Consider the following 26,916-nt stretch of genomic DNA (forward strand, 5'->3'; position numbering starts at 1 on the left):
AAGTGTTACATTAAACCTGTTGTATGTTACATTAAATTGTTACATTAAACTGTGTTACATTAAAACCTGTTGTTATTTCATTAAGGTCTACACCTGTTGTATTACATTAAAACCTGTTGTTACATTAAACCTGTTGTTATTCGCACATGTTAAATTTGTTTTGTTACAAAATTAAAGTTGGCCCTGATATACTCATGACATGGTTAGGTTAAAGTTGTCTGTTAAAGTTTTACGTTAAAGTGTTACGATAAAGTGTTACGATAAAGTGTTACAATAAAGTGTTACGTAGAATTCTTACATTAAAGTGATACATTTAATTGTTACGTTGAAACGTTACATTAAAGTGATACATTCAATTGTTACGTTAAAATGTTACATTAAAGTGTTGCATTAAATTGTTACATTAAAGTGTTACATTAAAATGTTGCATTAAATTGTTACATTAAATTGTTACGTTAAAATGTTAGATTAAATTGTTACATTAAAATGTTACATTAAAGTGTTACGTTAAAATGTTACATTAAAGTGTTACACGTTAAAGTGTTACATATGGCTAAGTGTTACAGTATTAAAAGTGTTGACAGGTAAGTGTTCAAAAAGAGTATAAAATGATAAGCGCAACGATCAGAGATGTATCCATATATCGGCCCCTAGGTACTCCCCACCCCTAGGGCCACCAAGTCAAGTTAAAATAAATGAGTTTACTAAGAACAAGTTGTATCCATACCTCTCCAGAGAGAACGTAGACCCCTGCCCCCAGGGTACTCCCCACCCCCAGGGCCACCAGGTCCAGAGTGGTGAGACAGCGGTTGAAAGTGGACTCCTCTCCCTCAGGCTCCAGAGGTTTTCTCCTGGACAGGCTCCGCACAAAGGAGCTCAATGAGTGGCAGGTCATCCTTCTACTGGGGTCAGGGGTCAGGGGTCAGGGGTTGTGGGAGGAAGAAAGGGGGGGGTGTAATGAGAGAGAAACGGGTATCAGCGGGGGGGGGGTCACCCTAACACTGACTCATTCCTGACGACATGATGTCTAAGAACATTACTTTCTAATAAAATCAAAAGTTACATTGAAGAAAATGCATTTAAAGCTGTCTGTCTTTACCACAGTTTGAAAGATCAGCGGTATAATATCAGAAACATTATCAATAAACCTTGATCAGTTTCCATGTATTTCATGAAGTCTTCTATATGCAAACCGTGCTCTTTGTAAGTCCATGGTAAAATCCATGGACTGTCCCTATCATGGACTGTCCCTATCATGGACTGTCCCTATCATGGACTGTCCCTATCATGGACTGTCCCTATCAGTAACATTCTTACACAAGGCATGCTAACTCCAAGAGTTCAGCACCACTGAGTGACAAGTTTGCAGTCTTCTTTTAAAACGGCCCAAAATCACTATCATTAATCTACCAAATAATAAATACATCAATATTTGTTTGTCTGCTTACCTGTTAGTGAGTGATTCCCTGTTACAGAGCTGTGCTGTGTTTAGGAGAGACAATTGATAGTGTTGATTATTCCTTCCTTCAATCACTTAATTATGTTATGCCTCCTCCTTAATCACCTGCCTGACAGAAGAGTACTGTTGCTTGTTGTTTTTCTCCTGATGCCCACTGGCTCTATAACTACGTCCTAACCTGCCACATGACTCACGACTCTAGCCAAAACTTAACTTGACAACTTTTATCCATGGGATAAACCTAAATGAGTCAAGTATGTAAGGAAATACTTACAGTATGTCATGTAAATACATGTTAATTAAACAGATATGTCATATAAAAACATGTATGAGGAATGTAATATCTAATAGCAGGTATGTGAATCAATAGAATGTGTACTCACCTTACGATAGAAGTTCCATGTGTTCTGAGACGGAACATTGAGAATCAGAGACATTCCATTCAGCTCTCTCTCTCTCTCTCTCTCTCTCTCTCTCTCTCTCTCTCTCTCTCTCTCTCTCTCTCTCTCTCTCTCCGCTGGGTGTTCTGTAGGGCCACTGCTCCCTCCTTCCTTACATTGGAGAGGACAAAAACTGAGGGGGAAGAATGAACCAGAGAATGATCCGCTAGCTAAATGCCACTATCTCGAAGGAGAATATATACAGTGGGGTATGAAATGATTGACACCCTGTTTTAAAGGTGAGCAAAAATCAATGTCATAAATCAATATACTGAGCTATATTGTGTGCTCCAAACATTTTGGAAATTATTTTATTTTATACTAATACAGTTGCTCAGAGAAAGAGATTTTGTTTAACACTAAATATTTGTTTTTCTCAAAAAACGTAGGGGTCAAAAAAAAAATCAATATCTCACTTTGCGAGAAAAACGGCATCCATTTTTAACCCTATCTTTTTGAGAAACAAAATTATTACTTGTTAAACAAAATCTATTTCTCTGAGCAATTGCCAGAACAGCTTCCAAGCACCTTGGCATGGATTCTACATGTGTCTGGAACTCTATTGGAGGGATGTGACACCATACTTCCACGAGAAATTCCATCATTTGGTGTTTTGTTGATGGTGGATAACTGTCTCAGAAACCACACCAGAATCTCCCATAAGGGTTCAATTGGGTTGAGACCAGAATCTCCCATAAGGGTTCAATTGGGTTGAGACCAGAATCTCCCATAAGGGTTCAATTGGGTTGAGATCAGAATCTCCCATAAGGGTTCAATTGGGTTGAGACCAGAATCTCCCATAAGGGTTCAATTGGGTTGAGACCAGAATCTCCCATAAGGGTTCAATTGGGTTGAGATCCGGTGACTGAGACGGCCGTGGCCTATGGTTTACGTTGTTTTTCATGCTCATCAAACCATTCAGGGACCACTTGTGCTCTGTGGATGGGGGCATTGTCATCCTATGGGGGCACAGCCAGGGTAGCCAAAATAATGGCCTGCCCAGTATTTTTATACATGACCCTAAGCATTATGGGATGTTAACTGCTTTATTACAGTTTTTCTCAGTTGCTAAAACACTAAAACCCATTGGCTGAACAAAGTTCTCAGTTGCTAAAACACTAAAACCCATTGGCTGAACAGGTCCTCAGTTGCTAAAACATTAAAACCCATTGGCTGAACAAAGTCCTCAGTTGCTAAAACACTAAAACCCATTGGCTGAACAAAGTCTTCAGTTGCCTGGACTCATTTAGCTAATGATGCAGTCTGTTGTCAATACCTTAAACCATTTCACATGGTAGAACACCATTTGCAGATCTCACTTAGACTTTTCAGCAAAACTCTAAACACATTCTCATTCTCAAAACATTCTGCACTCTAATGCACATGTCATCCATACAGGTAAACACAAGTGGCAACAATCAAATACAAATAGAGAACACATGTCATTGATTGAACACAACCACTCAAAATTGATTTAACCTGTTTCAAATGATGCGACACAACCAATATAATTTGGTTCAGAGAGCAAACAGGTTGTTGAAGGTGGGAAGGAGAAGGTCTGAGAATGGATACTGTAGTACAGCGCATTGTAGGCTGTATACTGTAGTACAGTGCATTGTAGGCTGTATACTGTAGTACAGTGCATTGTAGGCTGTATATTGTAGTACAGTGCATTGTGGGCTGTATACTGTAGTACAGCGCATTGTAGGCTGTATACTGTAGTACAGTGCATTGTAGGCTGTATACTGTAGTACAGTGCATTGTAGGCTGTATACTGTAGTACAGTGCATTGTAGGTTGTATACTGTAGTACAGTGCATTGTAGGTTGTATACTGTAGTACAGTGCATTGTAGGTTGTATACTGTAGTACAGTGCATTGTAGGCTGTATACTGTAGTACAGTGCATTGTAGGTTGTATACTGTAGTACAGTGCATTGTAGGTTGTATACTGTAGTACAGTGCATTGTAGGCATTGTACAGTGCATTGTAGGCTGTATACTGTACGATGGATGAATTGTATGGCCCTGAACATTGTGCTTTCCATTGATTAACAGTACTGACTGCTCAATAGATTTTGACTGGTTGCAGGTTCATATCAACAAAGAACAAGAATTACAGTATCCCAGAGACAAAGGAAAAGTTTATGAGATGCAGGGTACAGTACTGTAAAAATAGGGGTACAAGGAGGAGGAAGAACAAAAAACAAAATTGCAAAGAGCAAAGCAGAGTAGTAATTTCTGATCAATTTTGAGCTACTATGATAGAACATGTTTTTGTCCATCAAAAGACAATGACGGTGGGAAAAAAATAGATGAAAAATGTACTTCTCCCTGAGAATTGTATGTTTTGAACAATGTGTTCTCTATTTTATGGGGTATTGTTCACTTACTGCTTGAGAGTGTATATCATTTTGATCACTTTGTTTATGATTTGAGAGCAGTGTTTGATTTTGAACACAGGTAAAACTGTTTTGAGGCGAATGTTTCATTTTGCGAGAGGAGTCAAAGGTTATGTAAATAGTGCTTGAAGATGAGGTTTTGTGTTTAATGTTTTCAGGAAATGGAGCAAGGTTTCAGAAATTGTGTTTTAGCAACTGAGAAAAACTGTAAATCAGGAAGGGTGTCAATAATTTCGAACCCCACTGTGACTCTCTGTCCACACAGTTTCTTTCTCAGGGCACACCACAACACACTCTGTATTGTTGCCCTGTCCCTATATTTTTCTCTGCAATGTAGTTCCCAGCCAGCTCTCTGTCAACAGCTGAGAGGCAGCCCTAACTATCAACCCTGACAGATAATGTCAAAAGAATCACTATTAACTAATAGGTAATGTCATAATTAGTAAAGGGGGGAGGGGTCGAGATAGAGGTTAGGGAATGAAAGAAAGAGACGGACAGAGAGAAAGAGAGAGAGAAGAGAGAGAGAGAGAGAGAGAGAGAGAGAAAGAAAGAAAGAAAGAAAGAAAGAAAGAAAGAAAGAAAGAAAGAAAGAAAGAAAGAAAGAGCGCGAGAGAGATTGAGAAAGAGAGAGAGTGTGAGCGAGCGAGCGAGCAAGAGAAAAAGAGAGAAGGGACAAAGCTGCTTTCATGGCTTATAACGGGCTGTACACTCTTTGTGACTGTGGGGTTGTTTCGTTTTCTTTCCCCCTGAGCCTCCTCTCGTCTCCCATAAAGGGACTTCAGCCAACCCTAATCCCTCCTGACGTCCACCTCCCTACCCAGGGACGGACTGAGACCAGAAATCAACCCGGTTATTTCTAGCACACCAGACAATTTTGTTTTCTTTATTGAGGCCTCCATTATTATCTAAATAATGAGAATTCAGCCCATTTGGCATTTCCCAACTGCCCTACGGCCAGTCAGTTTCTGTCACTACCCCGGCCCTGCCTCTCCACCCCCTGGCCCCACCCCTGCCCTGCCTCTCCACCCCCTGGCCCACCCCTGCCCTGCCTCTCCACCCCCTGGCCCACCCCTGCCCTGCCTCTCCACCCCCTGGCCCCACCCCTGCCCTGCCTCTCCACCCCCTGGCCCCACCCCTGCCCTGCCTCTCCACCCCAGCCCTGCCTCTCCACCCCCTGGCCCACCCCGGCCCTGCCTCTCCACCCCGCCCTGCCTCTCCACCCCCCCTGGCCCACCCCGGCCCTGCCTCTCCACCCCCTGGCCCACCCCGGCCCTGCCTCTCCCCCCCCTGGCCCACCCCGGCCCTGCCTCTCCACCCCTGGCCCACCCCGGCCCTGCCTCTCCACCCCTGGCCCACCCCGGCCCTGCCTCTCCACCCCGGCTCTGCCTCTCCACCCCGGCCCTGCCTCTCCACCCCTGGCCCACCCCAGGCCTGCATCTCCACCCCCTGGCCCCACCCCGGCCCTGCCTCTCCAAACGCACACACACACACGCACACGCACGCACACGCACCACACGCACCCGGCCACCCACCCACACACCCACACACACACACACACACACCCACACTCCACACACACACACACCCACACACACACGGCCCACACACACACCCCCTGCCTCTCCACACCACACCCTGCCTCTCCACACTGCTGCTGTGGAAGAGAACAGTCATGGCCCACCCCTGCTCTCTCTCTCACACACACACATATATACACCAATATACACACACATATATACACCAATATACACACACAAATATACACCAATATACACACACAAACATACAAATACACAAACACACAAGTACACACACATTGCTGCTGCTGTGGAAGAGAGCAGTCATGGCTCTCACACACACACACATATACACACATATACACACACACACGCGCACACACACACGCACACACACGCACACACACACACGCACACACACACACACACACATGCACACACACACACCCACACGCACACACACACACACACACACACACACACACACACACACACACACACACACACACACACACACACACACACACACACACACACACACACACACACACTGCTGTGGAACAGAACTGTCATAGTTCATGAGGAAGGTTTATAAGCAGAGAGAGATAGACAGAATCAAACTGAACCTCAGTAAAGTTCACATGCATACGGGGGGAAGTGTCTCAAATGGCACCCTATTCCCTTTATAGTGCACTACGTTTGACCAGCGTCTTATGGGCCCTTGTCAAAAGTAGTGCACTATCAAGAGGATAGGGTGCCATTTGAGACCAGGGACCAGTCACTTCCCTGTGTGCTCAGACAGTGGGTTTTTAACACGGAGTGACAAGTAACAAGTCAACCTGACAGATTGTACATACAACAATTCATTCAGGCAGGAAAATTGCATATATATTTAGAAATATCCCAAATTGAAAAGCTACTAAGTTCTCTCTCTCTCTCTCTCTCTCTCTCTCTTTAATCTTACTAGTTTACTGTCTCTCTCTTTTCCTCCTCAACAAACACCACTCTATAAATACATACTTTGAATTAGAGTCTTTACCTTGTCTCAAATTCGCCCAGACCAAGACTGCTATTTAATTCTTGTTGTTGTGTATCTCGAGTGGACGGACAAATATAACCACTGTCTGTGTTTACTCTTATGAGGGGCAAAGTGATTTTTTACGGCCATATATACAAGGCCTGTTGTGTGACCCTCCTACTCACTAGATTTAGCGACAAAGTAGCCTTTCTGACTGGCTGCTGAGTCTGGCCCCCTTTGGCCCATAATGTCCTCATTATTACACACGGCCTGAGTCCCAAATGGCACCATATTCCCTATGTAGTGCACTACTTTTGACCAGAGCCCTATTGTCAAATCACATAGGGAATAGGGTGCTATTTGGGACACTTCCACAGTCAGGACTGAGAACTGTGAACAAATCCCGTGCTGAATGTCAGAAATTCTTTTCTGCTGTAAACTCTACTCATTAGTTGTTTCTTGGTTGAACCCACATACTGTGGTCACACGGGGATTTTTTTTATTGATAAAAAAGTGGGGCTTTTGTTTTTTTGTTTTTTTGGGGGGGGGGGTGTCTTGTGACTTTGAGATGAAGTTGAACACGTTGAGATGCAGAGATGTGAGGGTGGGAACTCGTATCTGTCAAGGAATCTGATGACGTAGTCTATGTAATGCAGTTCTGAAGCAACAGAGAGCAGTATTTCAAATCAAAGTTCATTGGTCACATACACAGATTTGCAGATGTTATTGCAGGTGCAGCGAAATGCTTATGTTTTTTTTTTTTGCTCCAACAGTGCAGTAATATCTAGCTATATACTAACCAAAAAAAAACATTTTTTTAAAAGCAAGAAATTAGTAAATATCAGAACAAGCAATGTCAGCTAGTGGTGACTGTTTAACAGTCTGATGATTTGGAGATAGAATCTATTTTTCAGTCTCTCGGTCCCAGCTTTGATGTACCTGCACTGCCTCCGCCTTCTAGTTGATAGTGGGGTGAATAACACATGGCTCAGGTGGCTGAGGTCATTGGTGATCTTCTTGGCCTTCCTGTGACACCGGGTGCTTGTGGGCGGTGCAGTTGCCGGAACCAGGTGGTGATACAGCCCCACAGAATGCTCTCAATGGTGCATCTGTAGACGTTTGTGAGGGTCTTAGGTGCCAACCCGAATTTCCTCCACTGCGGCCCCCGTCGATGTGGATGGAGGCGTGCTCTCTCGGCAGTCTAATGTAGTACACTATCAGCGCATTGGTTTTGTTAACTTTGAGATAGAGGTTATTTTCCTGGCACTAAGACTCCACCAGGGATTTCACCTCCTCCCTGTAGGCTGTCTCGTCGTAGTTGTTAATCAGGACCATGGCTGTTGGGTTGTAAGCAAACTAATTTAATAGAGTTGGAGATGTGGGGTAGGCCACGCAGTCATGGATGTGCAGTGCAACGGGCGATTGCGTCGTCAGTGGATCTGTTGGCGCGGTATGCAAATTGCAGTGGGTCTTTGGTGTCGGGTAAGATGGAGGTGATATGATCCCTAACTAGCCTCTCAAAGCACTTCATGATGACAGAAGTGATTGCTACAAGGGATAGCCATCACAGAGTCAAATATTATCTCACAAGCTACAATACTGAACTAAATGGGATCACAAGCTACAGTACAGAACTAAATGGGTTCACAAGCTACAATACTGAACTAAATGGGTTCACAAGCTACAGTACTGAACTAAATGGATTCACAAGCTACAGTACTGATCTAAATGGGTTCACAAGCTACAGTACAGAACTAAATGGATTCACAAGCTACAGTACAGAACTAAATGGATTCACAAGCTACAATACTGAACTAAATGGATTCACAAGCTACAATACTGAACTAAATGGATTCACAAGCTACAATACTGAACTAAATGGGTTCACAAGCTACAGTACAGAACTAAATGGATTCACAAGCTACAATACTGAACTAAAGCTACAATACAGAACTAAATGAACTAAATGGTTCACAAGCTACAGTACAGAACTAAATGGATTCACAAGCTACATACTACAGAACTAAATGGGTTCACAAGAACTAAATGAATTCACAAGTACAGAACTAAATGGATTCACAAGCTACAGTACTGAACTAAATGGGTTCACAAGCTACAATACTGAACTAAATGGGTTCACAAGCTACAGTACAGAACTAAATGGATTCACAAGCTACAGTACTGAACTAAATGGATTCACAAGCTACAATACTGAACTAAATGGATTCACAAGCTACAATACTGAACTAAATGGGTTCACAAGCTATGGGAAGTATCAACTCCCATGTCTTAGAAACTAAATGACAAATACAGAACTAAATGGGAACTATGGAATTTACATTTCTACCAGTGATCCTAGCAAGCATTTGCTCACAAGATGCCACCGCCAAAATTGATTCTACACTGTTTCAGTGCAGGAGAGGCCCTTCCAGATTCTAAGGATTACTCTAGTTGCTGTAACCATACCAACAGTGATTCTTTCCACAGTTTCAGAGTAGGTGTGAACCTTCCAGATTCTAAGATTACAGTCTAGAAACATTGCTGTAACCATACCAACAGTGATTCTTTCCACAGTTTCAGAGTAGGAGAGAACCTTCCAGATTCTAAGGATTACTCTAGTTGCTGTAACCATACCAACAGTGATTCTTTCCACAGTTTCAGAGTAGGAGTGAACCTTCCAGATTCTTAGGATTACTAATCTTGTAAAAAGTCTCAAAATGCCATCATACTTTGGCGGGGGTTGGGAACATTTTAATCTCCAAATTCTGTCTACCCTGTTTGTGCTGTAAGGTGCATGACCAGAAAAGCCAGGTGTCTTCTGGGAAGCTAACTGGGGAGAAGTAGTGGCCAGTATTGCTGGCAGTGATGTAAATACAGTCATGATCCAGCTGGGTAGCCTAATAGTTAGAGCGTTGGACTAGTAACCGAAAATTTGCAAGTTCAAATACACGAGCTGACAAGGTACAAATCTGTTGTTCTGCCCCTGAACAGGCAGTTAACCCACTGTTCCTAGGCTGTCATTGAAAATAAGAATTTGTTCTTAACTGACTTGCCTATTAAAATAAAGGTTAAAAAAATGAGTGGTGTCAATATCTCTATTTCTCTCTCTTTCTGATTCCCACTGTCCCACACACTCTAATCTCCCGTGGGCAGATGATGCGTGTAGATGAAGAATCTGAATGGGATGCATGAGACAACTGCGATCGCAACATTTTTGGCAAAATCAACCATTCCTCGCATAATATTATGCGAGGGCTTGCAAATTTTGACCAATCTCCACACTATTTCCGCATAAAACAGTCAAATCATTGCAATATTATCACATAAAACTGACCCATCACCGCAGTAAAAAAAAGGAAAATAGAGGACTTGCAATTTCAACCAATCATCGTACATTTACTGCATAATATGCATAATATCGACCACCGTCAACAAACTTTTTCCCTCGTCAGCTCATTTTCTCAACAAAATTGGACAAAATTCATTGCAAATTGCCATGCGGCACAAAAATCTAGCATTTTTATCCCGCAAATATCACAAAACATGTCAGTGAAATGCCAGCGGGATGGGATAACAAGCAGCATTAGTTCCGTTTTGGGGTTTTCATCACTGGTTATTTGGATGTGTGAGGATTGGGCAAAGATTGTGTTTAGGGTGGCTTCATGTGGCTTCTCGTGGGAAATGGGAAACGGGGAAGTCTGACATGATTGTTTTCACGTGCCTTTGAAACACTTGTTCAACCACTAAGATTTTAGCTAGCTTGATAAACTAGCTAACATTGCTAATAATAAATGTAGCTAGCTCGCTTAACATTGGCATATGGTCAAACTGGCTACATTCTCCATATTGATAAGGTTGTACTTGTCAAAAATAGTTTTGTTGTCATCTTTTGGTTGAAAATGTAAAATGTGAGTGAAACGTCACAACTCTACAGCTCGGGTAACAAGTTTCCCACTTACTCTCTTCCTCTCTCTCTCACTCACTCTCTCTCTCCCCCTGTCTCTTTTCTTCCCCTCTATCTCTCTCTCTCTCTCTCTCTCTCCCTCTCTCCCCACACTCCCTTTCTCTCTGCCTCACTCTCGCTTTTCTCTCTCGCTTCCCCCTCTCCTCTCTCTCTCTCTCTCTCTCTCTCTCTCTCTCTCTCTCTCCCTCTCTCCCTCTCTCTCTCTCTCTCGCTACTCTCTCTCTCTCTCTCTCCCTCTCTCCTCTCTCTCTCTCTCTCTCTCTCTCTCTCTCTCTCTCTCTCTCTCTCTCTCTCTCTACCTCTCTCTCTCTCTCTCTCTCTCTCTCTCTCTCTCTCTCTCTCTCTCTCTCTCTCTCTCTCTCTCTCTCTCTCTCTCTCTCTCTCTCTCTCTCTCTCTCTCTCTCTCTCTCTCTCTCTTCTCTCTCTCTCTCTCTCTCTCTCTCTCTCTCTCTCTCTCTCTCTCTCTCTCTCTCTCTCTCTCTCTCTCTCTCTCTCTCTCTCTCTCTCTCTCTCTCTCTCTCTCTCTCTCTCTCTCTCTCTCTCTCTCTCTCTCTCTCTCCCTCTCTCGCTTTTCTCTCTTGCTCCCCCCTCTCCTATTCTCCCAAGTTCTGATCTCTCTGCCCCTCCCCCCTCTCTGCCAATCTCCCTCTCCTCCTCTCCCTCACCTCTCTTCCCTCCCCCTCTCTCCCTCTCTCTCTCCCCTCTCCCTCTCCCCCTCTCCCTCTCTCTCTCCCCCCTCTCCCTCTCTCCCTCTTTCTCTCTCCCACTCTCCCTCTCTCCGGTCTAGCTTTGGTCTAGCTTTACATTACCCTCTGACCGGAATGGCTCCCTCCACAGCCAGCAGAGACAGAAATAGCACAGTCACAATCTCTCACACAGAATGCTCAGCTCTGGCAAAGTCACAAACCGGTAGGCCTCACAGCTCACACACACCAGTCATACCTCTCTCTCTCACTAAGGTTCAAACTGTTATAACAGCAGAATAGTAGATCTGAATATGGTTGTACAGAAGGCCCTGCATGTTGTTTCAATGTTTCAATACTGGCTCCTCTCATAACCTAACATGATTGCAACATTCACTCTGGTGGAGGTGGCTCCTCTGCATGCAACCTGGACTCAGAGGTAGACGTAACATAATACACATCATTTAAATCAGGTTCATTTTAGTTTTGAATTAAAGTTGAAAATATGTATTTTCCGGACGTTGAAATCAGTTTCATTTTCGGGTTCTGAATGAAAGTTGAAAAAACATAATTCTTTATATTTACTATTTATTTTCTAAATTGTAGAATAATAGTGAAGTCTTTAAAAACTATAAAATAACACATATGGAATCATAAAGTAATCAAAAAAGTGTTAAACAAATCAAAATATATTTTATATTTGAGTTTCTTCAAATAGCCTCACCTTTGTCTTGACAGCTTTTGCACAGTCTTGGCATTCTCTCAACCAGAGATTGTCCCTTAGTTCCCTTTTATCAAGGTGGAGACGAAGAAACATCAAACGTCCTTCTAAGTTCTTAGTACTGAACAAAACAACAAGTTCTTTGTACTGGAGGCAAAGTGCTGACAAAGTATGTGTGGGGTTAGGGGCTCCCGAGTGGCGCACTTCATCTCAGTGCAAGAGGAGCCACTACAGTCCCTGGTTCAAATCCAGGCTGTATCACATTCAACCACAATTGGGAGATTCCCATAAGGCAGCGCAGCGTCATCTGGGTTTGGCTGGGTGAGGCCATCATTGTAAATAACTGACTTTCCTGGTTAAAGGTAAAGGATGTTGCACCTATCCTGAGATGGTATATTACCCAGAGGCCCACTCTACCCAGTGGGGTTCCACTCTATTCACTTTGTGAGTGGTGGGAGCCGCTCCCCTTATCAATACGTTTTTAATAAAGTAAATATCCTCATAGGTGATTGACATTGTCTCTCCTCATTATGGGCCATTTTAAATATCCACTACACCTGACCGGACAATAGTGTGCAACTGCAGCCCGCAATTCAGGGCGTTTCGAGCATCCCATCGGTCCCTGGATGGTCCCTGGATGGTCCCTGGATGGTCCCTGGATGGTCAATGGATGGTCAATGGATGGTCCCTGGATGGTCAATGGATGGTCCCTGGATGGTCAATGGATGGTCCCTGGATGGTCCCTGGATGGTCAATGGATGGTCAATGGATGGTCCCTGGATGGTCAATGGATGGTCCCTGGATGGTCAATGGAACCCTGGATGGTCCCTGGATGGTCCCTGGATGGTCAATGGATGGTCAATGGATGGTCCCTGGGTGGTCCCTGGGTGGTCCCTGGATGGTCAATGGATTGTCCCTGGATGGTCCCTGGATGGTCAATGGATGGTCCCTGGATGGTCCCTGGATGGTCCACGGATGGTCAATGGATGGTCCCTGGATGGTCAATGGATGGTCCCTGGATGGTCAATGGATGGTCCCTGGATGGTCAATGGATGGTCCCTGGATGGTCCCTGGATGGTCAATGGATGGTCCCTGGATGGTCAATGGATGGTCCCTGGATGGTCCCTGGATGGTCTCTGGATGGTCCCTGGATGGTCAATGGATGGTCCCTGGATGGTCAATGGATGGTCACTGGATGGTCAATGGATGGTCCCTGGATGGTCCCTGGATGGTCCCTGGATGGTCAATGGATGGTCACTGGATGGTCAATGGATGGTCTCTGGATGGTCCCTGGATGGTCCATGGATGGTCAATGGATGGTCCCTGGATGGTCCCTGGATGGTCAATGGATGGTCCCTGGATGGTCCCTGGATGGTCCACGGATGGTCAATGGATGGTTCCTGGATGGTCAATGGATGGTCCCTGGATGGTCAATGGATGGTCCCTGGATGGTCCCTGGATGGTCAATGGATGGTCCCTGGATGGTCCCTGGATGGTCAATGGATGGTCCCTGGATGGTCAATGGATGGTCCCTGGATGGTCCCTGGATGGTGTCTGGATGGTCCCTGGATGGTCAATGGATGGTCCATGGATGGTCCCTGGATGGTCCCTGGATGGTCCATGGATGGTCAATGGATGGTCCCTGGATGGTCAATGGATGGTCCCTGGATGGTCAATGGATGGTCCCTGGATGGTCAATGGATGGTCAATGGATGGTCCCTGGATGGTCCCTGGATGGTCAATGGATGGTCCCTGGATGGTCCCTGGATGGTCCCTGGATGGTCAATGGATGGTCTCTGGATGGTCCCTGGATGGTCCCTGGATGGTCAATGGATGGTCAATGGATGGTCAATGGATGGTCCCTGGATGAACATTACACATTTTAATGTGGGTCAAAAGGGAAATAAAAGTATTATCTGAGTTTTCTCGCGCCCCCGTCTCCCAGAGTCCTCCTTGCTAGCTCGCGGGAGTGACATCGGTAGACAGTGTCCTTCACTCCTACCTGCCGAACACCTGCATTAACAGAACTGCTGAAAAACAGTACCCGAAAGGCAGGGGGCGATGGACAATGTCTACCGGTCACCCCCACCTAACTACCGCTAGCACAGCAGGCACCGTGTGTTAGCTAACTAGATAGCTTGCTAGTTACGCCATGTGCTAGCTTGCTAGTTAGCTAGCACATAGTGTTGCCTCTGCCTCCCGCCTGCTGTGTTCCCGGAGAAAACCGTGCCCAACAGGCGGGGACGAAGGACACTGTCTACCAGTCGCCTGCTAGTTAGCTAGCTAGTACACAGTGTCGATTCCGCCTGCTGTGTACCGGACCAGCTGGCAGTGTCCGGTAGACAGTGACCTTCGCTCCTGCCTGCCGAACACCTGACCTCGTAGTCATTAACAGAACTGCAGGAAAACAGTGCCCAACAGGCTGGGAGGAAGGACACTGTCTACCGGTGAACGGCTCACTAGCTAGCATTGTCACCCCCGCCCCTTCTTCTGTGTTTTTTTTTTTGGTGGCTGGCATCCAACGTTATTGTGCATTAAAGCCACCTCCTGTAGTGGACCGGCCCCACCTCCCTCCTGTCCTAGCTTAGAAATTGACCAATAGAAGTAGCAAGATGGTTTCCAGCACGTGCCAGAATTCCCACATGCAGGAACACCCCGAATTGCTGGCTGCAATTGCATCCCTCTTTGACCTGACAGGACTAAAAACAAGTCCTAAAAAAGGTTCATGCGTAGTGGGTATATGGAGCGTCCAGAAAGACCAAACAGCACAAGTAAATTAGTTGTTCACATCTTTGTTAATTTACCGTAAACACCATTTTTATTCAGTGTGGAAGGGCTCGCTGTTTGAAAGGGAAACTCTTTTTGACGCACTGCCGGTGAGCGCCGCAGGTATTACGTCAGCTCGAGGACAGTGAATAAGACAGCTGGCTGTTTCAACACCGGGCAAAACGCAGGAGAGAGGAGGTCAGCACTGCGGCGTGGGTTGATTTGGATCAAATTAGTTCTGTAAAAGAGGTGAGTTTGCATTTTGCATTGTAACGAGTTTCCTATAGTGTCAAATGCTCAACAATATAGGCAAAGATAATGTTGTCGCAAGTCATTTAAAGACAATAACGGAGCTATAACGGTTTGTTTAGGCTATTATTAGCCTAGCCCAAGCCTATAATAGCAAGTTTGTGATATGAGAGTAATAAACAGACACACTTTCCCATTTTACAAACCAAGAAGTGTAAATAACAACATAGAAAACAGGATGTTGTAAATGTAAAGGTAATGGATTGAGCATAGACATGAGTCATGTCTATCATTGATGTCCATTGTGTAAATAGTCAAACTCTAAGTTATGTGTTTTTAGACAGAATAAAATAAATACATTTTTAAAAAAGTTTTAAGCTTTATGAATATGAAGTTGTATAATTTGTTCGGGGTGGGAGTCTGAGAGATGGGGTGTGGTCGTGGACATTCTATGGCTGTAGGGATTGTGGATCAAACTATTTTAGGAGACTGACCACTGCTGTGGGCTTATCTTAAACAAACTAAGATACCTTTCTTAGATTGTTTATCTCATAACCTCACTAATGGAGAAACTCTCAGAAATCCTACAGTTGACTGCAATACTGCATGCTAGCTTGTCCTCACTGAGTGCTTCTCCTGCGCTATATATTCTTGATGAGAATTTGAATGACTTTTCATCTCATTTGGAAAGTCCGACAGCATTCCCTTTACTGGTACACACATTTATAAGCCAAACTGTTTTTCCATCTACTGTAGAATCCATCATCATAGACCGTGTGTGCTTTGGTTCAAAGTGGAGATGCTTCAAAACTGTTCAACAAGAGTGTCAGAACAAGTTTAACCCAACCGTACCTTTGTAAATAGTAGATGTTTCATTATTAGATGTTCTACGTCTCTTTCTCCACCTCACCAGATGCTTAAAGCTTAACTACCACTCTGAAAGGGAACACTGTAGCCTTACTGAACTGCAGGAGAGAAGCAGCCAACATGTTTCCTGCAGAAAACGTGGCTATGCTCTATAACCACTAGGCCATAAGCCAACCACCCTACATTTACCCTGAACGCGTCAGCATGTGGGTGGGCCCCCGTTGTGTCTTCTCCCTGTATAATCCTATAGCAAGCCTACTAGTGACTTTTATTATGAAACAGTGTTTTGATCTTGCAATGCAGTCTTCTCTAGTGCAGGTTCTGTGGATGGTGTTGTGCTGAAAGAGCAGAAACATAACCACCACCATTCAATGACATATCAAGTAGATTTTCATTAGCCCATGGTCCAATAGCATCTCTTTGTTCATCCGGCCATACATGTGGATCACAATCATATCATGTAAACATTGACAGTTAGGATCGATAAGATGGAACAGCCAGAAGAGGACTGGCCACCCCTTGGTTTCTGTAAAAAGCTCTTTGTGACAACTGCGAGTTGTAAAAAGGGCTCAATAAATACATTTGATTGGTTGATATTGATACCATCTTAAACAGCATGTCAACACGTTTCTCTGTTCTCATTTCTGCTTCGTATATATATCTTGTCTTGCAGGTTGATTGTTTCCTGCATATCCTTAAAAGACCAAATATGGAAATGGTAAGTCAAAATCATCATCCCGTGTCTGCTATTCTCTCAGTGCTATGTGTAGCTACAGTACAGCTATCAGGATAAACGTATCCTATTCCATAATGACTATGATAATGAGGTAAGGACAGAGGAAGGGTCAGATGAGCAGTCATCAGCCTTGGGGTGTCTGTTTATTGTAATGGCAGCGGTATAAGGTGTCTCTTCCCTCTGGCAACCTGGACATGCTATTGACAGACACACAGAGAGAGAGAGCTCCGGAAGGCATACGGCAGGCCTGCTCCTCTATCTAAAGCCTCGGACACCCGGGTTCCGCTCACGTAAGCTCTGAAAGCCCAGTCAACAAGAGGAGATTTGCAAGGATGGCTCTGCTAGACTTTAATATCAAAACCATGTCCAAACATGGCCCCGCTAGACTATTTAATATCAAAACCATGTCCAAACATGGCCCTGCTAGACTATTTAATATCAAAACCATGTCCAAACATGGCCCTGCTAGACTATTTAATATCAAAACCATGTCCAAACATGGCCCTGCTAGACTATTTAATATCAAAACCATGTCCAAACATGGCCCTGCTAGACTATTTAATATCAAAACCATGTCCAAACATGGCCCTGCTAGACTATTTAATATCAAAACCATGTCCAAACAATGGCCCTGCTAGACTATTTAATATCAAAACCATGTCCAAACATGGCCCTGCTAGACTATTTAATATCAAAACCATGTCCAAACATGGCCCTGCTAGACTATTTAATATCAAAACCATGTCCAAACATGGCCCTGCTAGACTATTTAATATCAAAACCATGTCCAAACAATGGCCCTGCTAGTGTAACCGATGTGAAATGGCTAGCTAGTTAGCGGTGGTGCGCGCTAATAGCGTTTCAATCGGTGACGTCACTCGCCCTGAGACTTGAAGCCGCAGCTATTGTGGAGCGATGGGTAACGATGCTTTGTGGGTGTCAGTTGTTGATGTGTGCAGAGCGTCCCTGGTTCGAGCCCGGGTTAGGGCGAGGGGACAGACTAAAGCTATACTGTTACACTAGGTTATTTAATATCAAAACCATGTCCAAGGATGGCTACACCAGAGTAGCAAGACAAACAACAAGTTAGCCATAGCACAGACAGACTGGTGCCAAGGATAGTGCAGTGTCTGGATGGAAGTTACAAGCAGCCAATCACTGCTGTAGTTTAGTTTTATCATCAAAACAAATAGCTCTAGTATTTCACTGGTATCATCTGAACACACTGTGATTATTATCTATGTTCTACTATGCTTATTTGCTGCTTGAACAGTCTGTTTGCTGAAAGGACCGTTGCTATAGGCCCGTTGGTTTGGTCCTGTTGCTATGTGGGTGGGACCTCCCAGCTGTCCTGGGGAGTGATGGTCTCTATGGTAGAGCTGTAGTAGGGGCACATCTGAGCATGGGCAGTGGTCTCCTTGGCTGTCTGGCTGGCAGGAGACATTGGCTGTGTGCCTCAATGCAGCAGAAAGAATCTCCACAGAAACAGCAGCCGAATGGATATGTTTCTCACATACTGGATAAGAAATACATATTAGATATAGGCTGGGGATTCTTCAAGACAGATCTGTTGTCTCTGAGCTGTTTATTTGGTTCTTGTTTATCACGTGATCTTCAACGTGTATTTTCACGTCATATGAACACCGGTATTTTCCGCACTGAATATTTGATTGAATTGCGTCCCTGGTGACTATTGTGTTTTATTGTTACCGTGTTGATTTGAAGTCAGCTTCTCTGAAGCCGTGTCATACCCTTGCAGAGTGAGCAGGCCTCTGTGTGTGTAACCTGACTCCCCGTTCCTCCCTACACACACACACTGCTGTTCTGGAGGGGGCAGCTGTAGGCAGGGGGGCAGACTGGTTTCAGCTGTCTGTCTGCCTGTCAACCCTCTGCTCAGGGCAGGCTCGGCCACAGAGACTGCAGCCACAGCCCCTTCTTGCTCCCTGTTCACCCACACAGCCCCTTCCTGCCCCCTGTATACCCACACAGCCCCTCAAAGGCCATCATATACTCCAACACAGCCCACAAACACACCCATACCCCCTCACGTCCCTGTGACTTTAATTAAACCTGGGACAGGCCCAGAGCAATTCCTGGCCCCTCATTCATTCTTCTGTGCCGAACTATTCATACCAAGCTTCCAGTTGGCTCAATCAACCTTTTCCCCTGCTCTGAAACTCATTGTTATGAATGAAAATGTGTTCTTTAACAACTGACCTGATTAAGTGAATAAAATATCATTCATATTTGTCTAGGGGTTCCGAGGCACAATAACCGATGCTCCAGACTTTGATGCCAGCGCAGATGCTGAGACTCTCTACAATGCCATGAAAGGCATCGGTGAGTAACACCGTAGCAACACTCAGTATCCACTTTAGGGCTGGGGGACACTAGGCTGGTAAAACCAAACAGAACACTGCACTTTGTTTCAGTTTACAACTCCAACACCAGTATTCATGGCTGTTTAGAACAGGGCTGATTTAACCCTGTTCCTGGAGAGATACCATCCTATAGGTTTTAACTCCAACCCTGTTCCTGGAGAGATACCATCCTATAGGTTAACTCCAACCCTATTCCTGGAGAGATACCATCCTATAGGTTTTAACTCCAATTGTTCCTGAAGATACCATCCTATAGGTTTTAACTCCAACCCTGTTCCTGGAGAGATACCATCCTATAGGTTAACTCCAACCCTATTCCTGGAGAGATACCATCCTATAGGTTTTAACTCCAACCCTGTTCCTGGAGAGATACCATCCTATAGGTTTTAACTCCAACCCTGTTCCTGGAGAGATACCATCCTATAGGTCACATATGTCAGAGTCAAGGCCCGCGGGCCACATCCGGCCCGCGAGAAGGTTTTTTACGGCCCCTGGGATGATCTTGATTTATTATTAGAACCGGCCCGCAGACCGCAGCAAGCCGGCAGCCCGCAGATCTTTTACACGCACCAATACTACATTTCCCACAATGCAACGGTGGACAGCAGTAGGCTGCTTCATTTCAATATTTATTGGCACAGCAGTCTCAGCATCACAGTAAAATTAACTTTCAGATACCCATCAAAAATGGCAAAACGGAAGGTGGACACTGAGAACCGGGGTTTCAAACAAGGTGGGAGTCGGAGTATATGTTCACGGAGGTAGCTGGAAAACCTGTGTGTCTTCTGTGGAGAAAGTGTGGCGGTACTGAAAGAGTATAATCTGAGACGACATTATGAAACGAAACACGCGGACAAAAACAAGAATATGGACATGGAACAAAGGCTACAAAAGGCAGAGGAATTAAAACGAGGCCTCAAATCTCGACAGGCTCTGTTCAAAAAAGCCAAATCACAAGGCCAGGCTGCTGTCAAGGCCAGTTTTTTGCACTTTATTTTATTGTATTTCAATCCAATTATATTTTAAAAATATTTCAGTTGAGTGGATGATAGAAAATTGCTATTATTGTTTTTTTCTTTGAAGTAAATTTAGCCCACTTTTGCTAAAATAGAAAATATAGGCTACTGATGGTGCCTTGAATACCGGTTTCTTTCATTTAATGTTCATGTTATGGGGATTTTTATATAAAGGAAATTTGTCTTTTGTGTCTGTTGAAAATTAAAGATTACTGACAGAGCCATAAGAAAATATTGCTTTATTTATCTGATCATATTGGAATATATTTGTTAGGTTTTCAGTAGGTTCAATTAGGTTCACTAGACTATATGCGTCATTTAAAAATTTTTCAATGAACATTCGAACAGTCCGGCCCTCGGCTTGTAGCTAAATTTTTTATTTGGCCCTCCGTCCATTTGACTTTGACACCCCTGCTATAGGTTAACTCCAACCCTATTCCTGGAGAGATACCATCCTATAGGTTTTAACTCCAACCCTGTTCCTGGAGAGATACCATCCTATAGGTTTTAACTCCAACCCTGTTCCTGGAGAGATACCATCCTATAGGTTAACTCCAACAATGTTCCTGGAGAGATACCATCCTATAGGTTTTAACTCCAACCCTGTTCCTGGAGAGATACCATCCTATAGGTTAACTCCAACAATGTTCCTGGAGAGATACCATCCTATAGGTTAACTCCAACCCTGTTCCTGGAGAGATACCATCCTATAGGTTAACTCCAACCCTATTCCTGGAGAGATACCATCCTATAGGTTTTAACTCCAACAATGTTCCTGGAGAGATACCATCCTATAGGTTAACTCCAACCCTGTTCCTGGAGAGATACCATCCTATAGGTTAACTCCAACCCTGTTCCTGGAGAGATACCATCCTATAGGTTAACTCCAACCCTGTTCCTGGAGAGATACCATCCTATAGGTTAACTCCAACCCTGTTCCTGGAGAGAAACCCTCCTGTAGGTTTTAACTCCAATTCTGTTCCTGGAGAGAAACCCTCCTGTAGGTTTTAACTCCAATTCTGTTCCTGGAGAGAAAGCCTCCTGTAGGTTTTAACTCCAACACTGTTCCTGGAGAGAAACCCTCCTGTAGGTTTTCACTCCAACCCTGTTCCTGTAGAGATACCGTCCTGTAGGTTTTCACTCCAACCCTGTTCCTGGAGAGAAACCCTCCTGTAGGTTTTAACTCCAACCCTGTTCCTGGAGAGAAACCCTCCTGTAGGTTTTCACCGCAACCCTGTTCCTGTAGAGATACCGTCCTGTAGGTTTTCTCTCCAACCCTGTTCCTGGAGAGCTACCCTCATGTAGGTTTTCACTCTAACCCTAATCTAGCACACCTGATTCTGGTAATTAGCTGGTTGATAAGAATCAATTTAGTTACAACGGGCGTTGGAGCAAAAATCTAGAGGAGGGTAGCTCATAGGAATAGATTAGAATCAGCCTATTTCAGTGGTGTAGTCCTCCAGGAACAGGATTGGACAGCCCTGGCTGACAAGGTTCTAAAGTCAAATGTCACTAATGATGTTACTGATGATCTTCCTCTGTGCTCTGCAGGCAGCGACAAGGAGGCCATCTTGGATCTGGTCACTGGCAGAAGCAATGCTCAGAGACAGGAGATTGTACAGGCGTACAAGTCTAGCTATGGGAAGGTACAGGAACATCACATCATAACATCTATCATCACGTTTCTGTACCTTTCCAGAGCTGGACCTGGCTTGCATTGAAATCATTTTTTTTGTGGGGGGGGGATTCATGTACATAAACATCACTATATATCAGAAAGTACCCATTGTTACTTTGACCCACTCTATGATCTATAGTTAATACCAGATAAATACTGGATCAGTACCAGATAAAACCACAGTGTGTCATTTTGCTATACCACAAATTGCACAATTAAGGTACAATACATTCTTAGTTAAATTCCAGAGGTGCATGCATCAGTTTGTGAACATTAGCTAACGTTAGCTAACATTTTCCATTTGTGTTTTTTTTTGCTAATATTAGCTAACATTTCCCATTTGTGTTGTTCTATGCTAACATTAGCTAACATTTTCCATTTGTGTTGTTTTTTGCTAACATTAGCTAACATTTCCCATATTAGCTAACATTTTCCATTTGTGTTGTTTTTTGCTAATATTAGCTAACATTTCCCATTTGTGTTGTTCTATGCTAACATTAGCTAACATTTTCCATTTGTGTTGTTTTTTGCTAATATTAGCTAACATTTCCCATTTGTGTTGTTTTTTGCTAACATTAGCTAACATTTTCCATTTGTGTTGTTCTATGCTAACATTAGCTAACATTTCCCATTTGTGTTGTTTTGTGCTAACATTAGCTAACAGTCTGCAAAGGTAGTGTGCAGAGAACGTCAGTGTCTGTTTTGGGGTCTAAACTGCCACTACAAATAATAATGTAACCCTGTAGGCTTTCCCATTACATGTCGTAGGAATAACAACGTCATTTGCAGTTTGACTATTATCCCTAAACTGCCACAGTTATCCTTACAAAAAATGATCTGTTTTAATGTTTCACTGTAACATTTTGGAATATTCATTCAAATCGTTCAACTGAAATTGTTGCTAGGTAACATGTTTGCTAATTGCTAACAGAAGCGTTGTTGAACTCACTATACTCTACTGAGCACGTTGTGTCACAAATCATGACAGGATAACTTCAAAACAGACACGTGTCTTACTAATTGTGTTGAATTCTTTAAGGTAAGTTTGTCCAGTCAATTTGTAGTTCACAATTCAGTGTGCGCACACGGTGAGAGGGTAACTTCCTAACAGACATCTCTGTTCACCAGGACCTGATAGATGACCTGAAGTATGAGCTGACGGGGCATTTTGAACGCCTGATCGTCAGTCTGATGAGACCCCAGGCCTACCATGACGCCAAAGAGATCCACGATGCCCTCAAAGTAAGATAATGTCTTTGAGATTTTGGAAGTAAAAAGTTAGGCAACAGGAAAATGATCAGAATTGAGAATACCCACATCAGACACCAACTGTTACACAGTCCAGTTAGTAACTTGTGCCATTCTGTATTTAATGTAATGCTTTATTTATAAGGGGGCAGGAACAGATGAGAAGTGCCTGATTGAAGTCTTGGCCTCGAGGAACAACCAACAGATACATGACCTGGTGGAGGCATACAAGGATGGTAAGATATATTTCCTACCTCCCATTAGAATAGATAGTAAGATATATTTCCTATCTCCCATTAGAATAGATAGTAAGATATATTTCCTCCTCCCATTAGAATAGATAGTAAGATATATTTCCTCCTCCCATTAGAATAGATAGTAAGATATATTTCCTCCTCCCATTAGAATAGATAGTAAGATATATTTCCTATCTCCCATTAGAAGCATTAGAAGCTGAATGGTGGAGATGCCTGCAGATCTATGATCTATAGTTAAAGACAAATACATATGACATACACCATATGATAATAATAATAATAATAATATTAATAATAATAATAATAATAATAATATTAATAATAATAATAATAATAATAATATTAATAATAATAATATTAATAATAATAATATTAATAATAATAATATTAACAATAATAATAATAATATTAATAATAATAATAATAATAACGATAATAATAATAATAATAATAATAATAACGATAATAATAATAATAATAATAATAATAATATTAATAATAATAATAATAATAATAATAATAACGATAATAATAATAATAATAATAATAATAATTTATTATTATACCATGTTTTACTACAAACTCAAAGAGCAACCACAATTTTTTTTTTTAAAGATACAATTTATAAAAACCAAAACAAATAGTTCATGACCGATCATGTTAGGCAGGGTAGTTAATGGCTTGAGATAGTTGGCACCAGGAGGAAGGCTAGAGTAGAGGCAGTTCAGAGGGGAAGCTAGCTCACGAGTTTGATCACTCTTTTGTTGCTGAGAATTTTGCTGCACAGCAGGAAATGCAAACGTGTAGTGTATTCAAGGCTTCTGGAGTTTGTCATTTCCACTTGAATTCCCATTTCCTGTTGCCGCAGCTACAGTATGACATACTCTACAAAAGTATGTGGACACCCCTTCAAATTAGTGGATTCGGCTATTTCAGCCACACCCGTTGCTGACAGGTGGATTAAATTGAGCACACCGCCATGCAATCTCCATAGACAAACATTAGCAGTAAAATGGCCTTACTGACGAGCTCAGTGACACACCGTCACAGGATGCCACCTTTCTAACAAGACAGTTCATCAAATTTCTGCCCTTCCCGAGCTGCCCGGGTCAACTGTATGTGCTGTTATTGTGAAGTGGAAACGTCTAGGAGCAACAACGGCTCAGGCCACAGAAGCTCACAGAATGGGTGCTGAAGCGTGTAGCGCGTAAAAATCATCTGTCCTCGGTTGTAACACCCACTACCGAGTTACAAACTGCCTCTGGAAGCAACGTCAGCACAAGAACTGCTTCATCAGGAGCTTCATGAAATGGGTTTCCATGGCCCGAGCAGTCGCACACAAGCCTAAAATCACCATGCGCTATAACAAGCGTCGGCTGGAGAGGTGTAAAGCTCGCCACCATTGGACTCTGGAGCAGTGGAAACTTGTTCTCTGGAGTGATTAATTACACTTCACCATCTGGCAGTCCGACGGACTAATCTGGGTTTGGCAGATGCCAGGAGAATGCTACCTGCCCCAATACATAGTGCCAACTGTAAAGTTTGGCGGGGGAGGAATAATGGCCTGGGGTTGTTTTCATGTTTTGGGCTAGGCCCCTTAGTTCCAGTGAAGGGAAATCTTAATGCCACAGCATACAATGACCATTCTGTGCTTCCAACTTTGTGGCAACAGTTTGGGGAAGACCCTTTCCTGTTTCAGCATGACAATGCCCCCGTTCACAAAGCAAGGTCCATACAGAAATGGTTTGCCGAGATCAGTTTGGAAGAACTTGACTGGCCTGCACAGAGCCCTGACCTCAACCCCATCGAATACCTTTGGGATGAATTGGAACGCCGACTGCGAGCCAGGCCTAATCACCCAACATCAGTGCCCGACCTCACTAATGCTCTTCAATCAATCAAATGTATTTATAAAGCCCTTCTTCATCAGCTGATATCTCAAAGTGCTGTACAGAAACACAACCTAAAACCCCAAACAGCAAGCAATGCAGGTGTAGAAGCACGGTGACTAGGAAAAACTCCCTAGAAAGGCCAGAACCTAGGAAGAAACCTAGAGAGGAACCAGGCTATGAGGAGTGGCCAGTCCTCTTCTGGCTGTGACAGGTGGAGATTATAACAGAACATGGCCAAGATGTTCAAATGTTCATAGATGACCAGCAGGGTCAGATAATAATAATCACAGTGGTTGTAGAGGGTGCAACAGGTCAGCACCTCAGGAGTAAAGGTCAGTTGGCTTTTCATAGCCGATCATTCAGAGTATCTCTACCGCTCTTGCTGTCTCGAGAGAGTTGAAAACAGCAGGTCTGGGATGTCCGGTGAACAGGTCAGGGGTTCCATAGCCGCATGGCTGAATGGAAGCAAGTCCCTGCAGCAATGTTCCAACATCTAATGGAAAGCCTTCCCAGAAGAGTGGAGGTTGTTATAGCAACAAATGGGGGGGGGCAACTCCATATTAATGCCCATGATTTTGGAATGAGATGTTCGACGAGCAGGTTGTCAACATTACTTCTGGTCATGTGGTGTATGACAAACACAGCATGTTCCAGTGAAATCCTGGTTGCGTTATTAACTGTCTGTGTTGTTACTGTCTTCAGCTTACGGCTCAGACATCGAGGAGGACGTCACAGGAGAGACCTCCGGGCACTTTAAGAAGATGCTGGTTGTTTTACTCCAGGTAAGTTGTTTTATAAGGACACAGCCATGGAAACAGGAAATGTAAATCAATCTAAATGTGATTTGACTATTTGAAAGGCTGTCAATAGCTTGTTTTCTGGTTTTCGTTATTTTGTAAGTAAATCTAGTCTGGGTAACCAATCTGTTACGTAACTTGTTGTTGTCCTAACCAATGCATTTGTATAGCTGTTTAGTCAGATTTAGTGTGTGTGTGTGTGTGTGTGTGTGTGTGTGTGTGTGTGTGTGTGTGTGTGTGTGTGTGTGTGTGTGTGTGTGTGTGTGTGTGTGTGTGTGTGTTTTTCTCCAGGGAACCAGAGATGAACCAGGAGTAGTGCATGCTGATCTAATAGAGGAGGACGCTCAGGTGAGTGTTTAAAGCAGTAGAACACGTCCCCCATGATATAAACACCAAGCATTTGTTACCCTTCCTAACCCTATCAACCTCACCCCTATCTTCCTGTCTCTAACTATCACTTTTCAACACTTTTCAGGTGCTGTTTGCAGCCGGGGAGGAGCAGTGGGGCACAGAGGAGTCCATTTTCATTATGTTGCTGGGAAACCGCAGTTTCGACCACCTCCAGATGGGTGAGTATAACACCGGGGTACATAAACATGAGGCTGAGCGCGACAACAGTATCATGACCTCAGCCTGACCAGAACACTGGTTACATCCCAAATGGCACCCTACTCCCTACATAGTGCGCTGTCTATAACCCAGTAGTGCACTATGTAACGAAAAGGGTTCCATTTGGAACGCATCCATTATGACGTCAGTGTGACATTTACTAGTGTGAATGGGTCATTTCTTGTCACACCCACAACACACAGGGATCCTGGTTGTATCA

At 43.6% G+C, this 26,916-nt stretch overlaps 2 protein-coding genes across 3 annotated transcripts in view; one reads left to right on the forward strand and one right to left on the reverse strand.

Annotated features, from left to right (window-relative positions):
• The window catches only part of LOC135545465 (cationic amino acid transporter 2-like), a 29,526-nt gene extending 22,447 nt beyond the window's left edge, over positions 1 to 7,079 (reverse strand). Inside the window, exons 1-4 of the mRNA XM_064973094.1 lie at positions 6,854 to 7,079; positions 1,843 to 2,032; positions 1,449 to 1,482; positions 728 to 899 (exon numbers count right to left, since the gene is read on the reverse strand). Of these exons, the coding sequence (XP_064829166.1) occupies positions 728 to 895 (168 nt within the window). The 5' untranslated portion in view covers positions 896 to 899; positions 1,449 to 1,482; positions 1,843 to 2,032; positions 6,854 to 7,079. The remainder of the gene's footprint in view (positions 1 to 727; positions 900 to 1,448; positions 1,483 to 1,842; positions 2,033 to 6,853) is intronic.
• An 8,017-nt stretch (positions 7,080 to 15,096) lies between these two features.
• The window catches only part of LOC135545462 (annexin A6-like), a 35,825-nt gene continuing 24,005 nt past the window's right edge, over positions 15,097 to 26,916 (forward strand). For both annotated transcript variants that reach the window (XM_064973091.1, XM_064973092.1), the window contains exons 1-9: positions 15,097 to 15,215; positions 16,756 to 16,800; positions 19,074 to 19,158; positions 21,767 to 21,861; positions 23,022 to 23,135; positions 23,287 to 23,377; positions 25,993 to 26,072; positions 26,379 to 26,435; positions 26,563 to 26,656. In XM_064973091.1, coding sequence (XP_064829163.1) covers positions 16,792 to 16,800; positions 19,074 to 19,158; positions 21,767 to 21,861; positions 23,022 to 23,135; positions 23,287 to 23,377; positions 25,993 to 26,072; positions 26,379 to 26,435; positions 26,563 to 26,656 — 625 coding nt within the window. In that variant the 5' untranslated portion in view covers positions 15,097 to 15,215; positions 16,756 to 16,791. The remainder of the gene's footprint in view (positions 15,216 to 16,755; positions 16,801 to 19,073; positions 19,159 to 21,766; positions 21,862 to 23,021; positions 23,136 to 23,286; positions 23,378 to 25,992; positions 26,073 to 26,378; positions 26,436 to 26,562; positions 26,657 to 26,916) is intronic.

The sequence above is a fragment of the Oncorhynchus masou genome, chromosome 9 (genome assembly GCF_036934945.1).
Source record: "Oncorhynchus masou masou isolate Uvic2021 chromosome 9, UVic_Omas_1.1, whole genome shotgun sequence".
NCBI classification, from domain to species: Eukaryota; Metazoa; Chordata; class Actinopteri; order Salmoniformes; family Salmonidae; genus Oncorhynchus; species Oncorhynchus masou.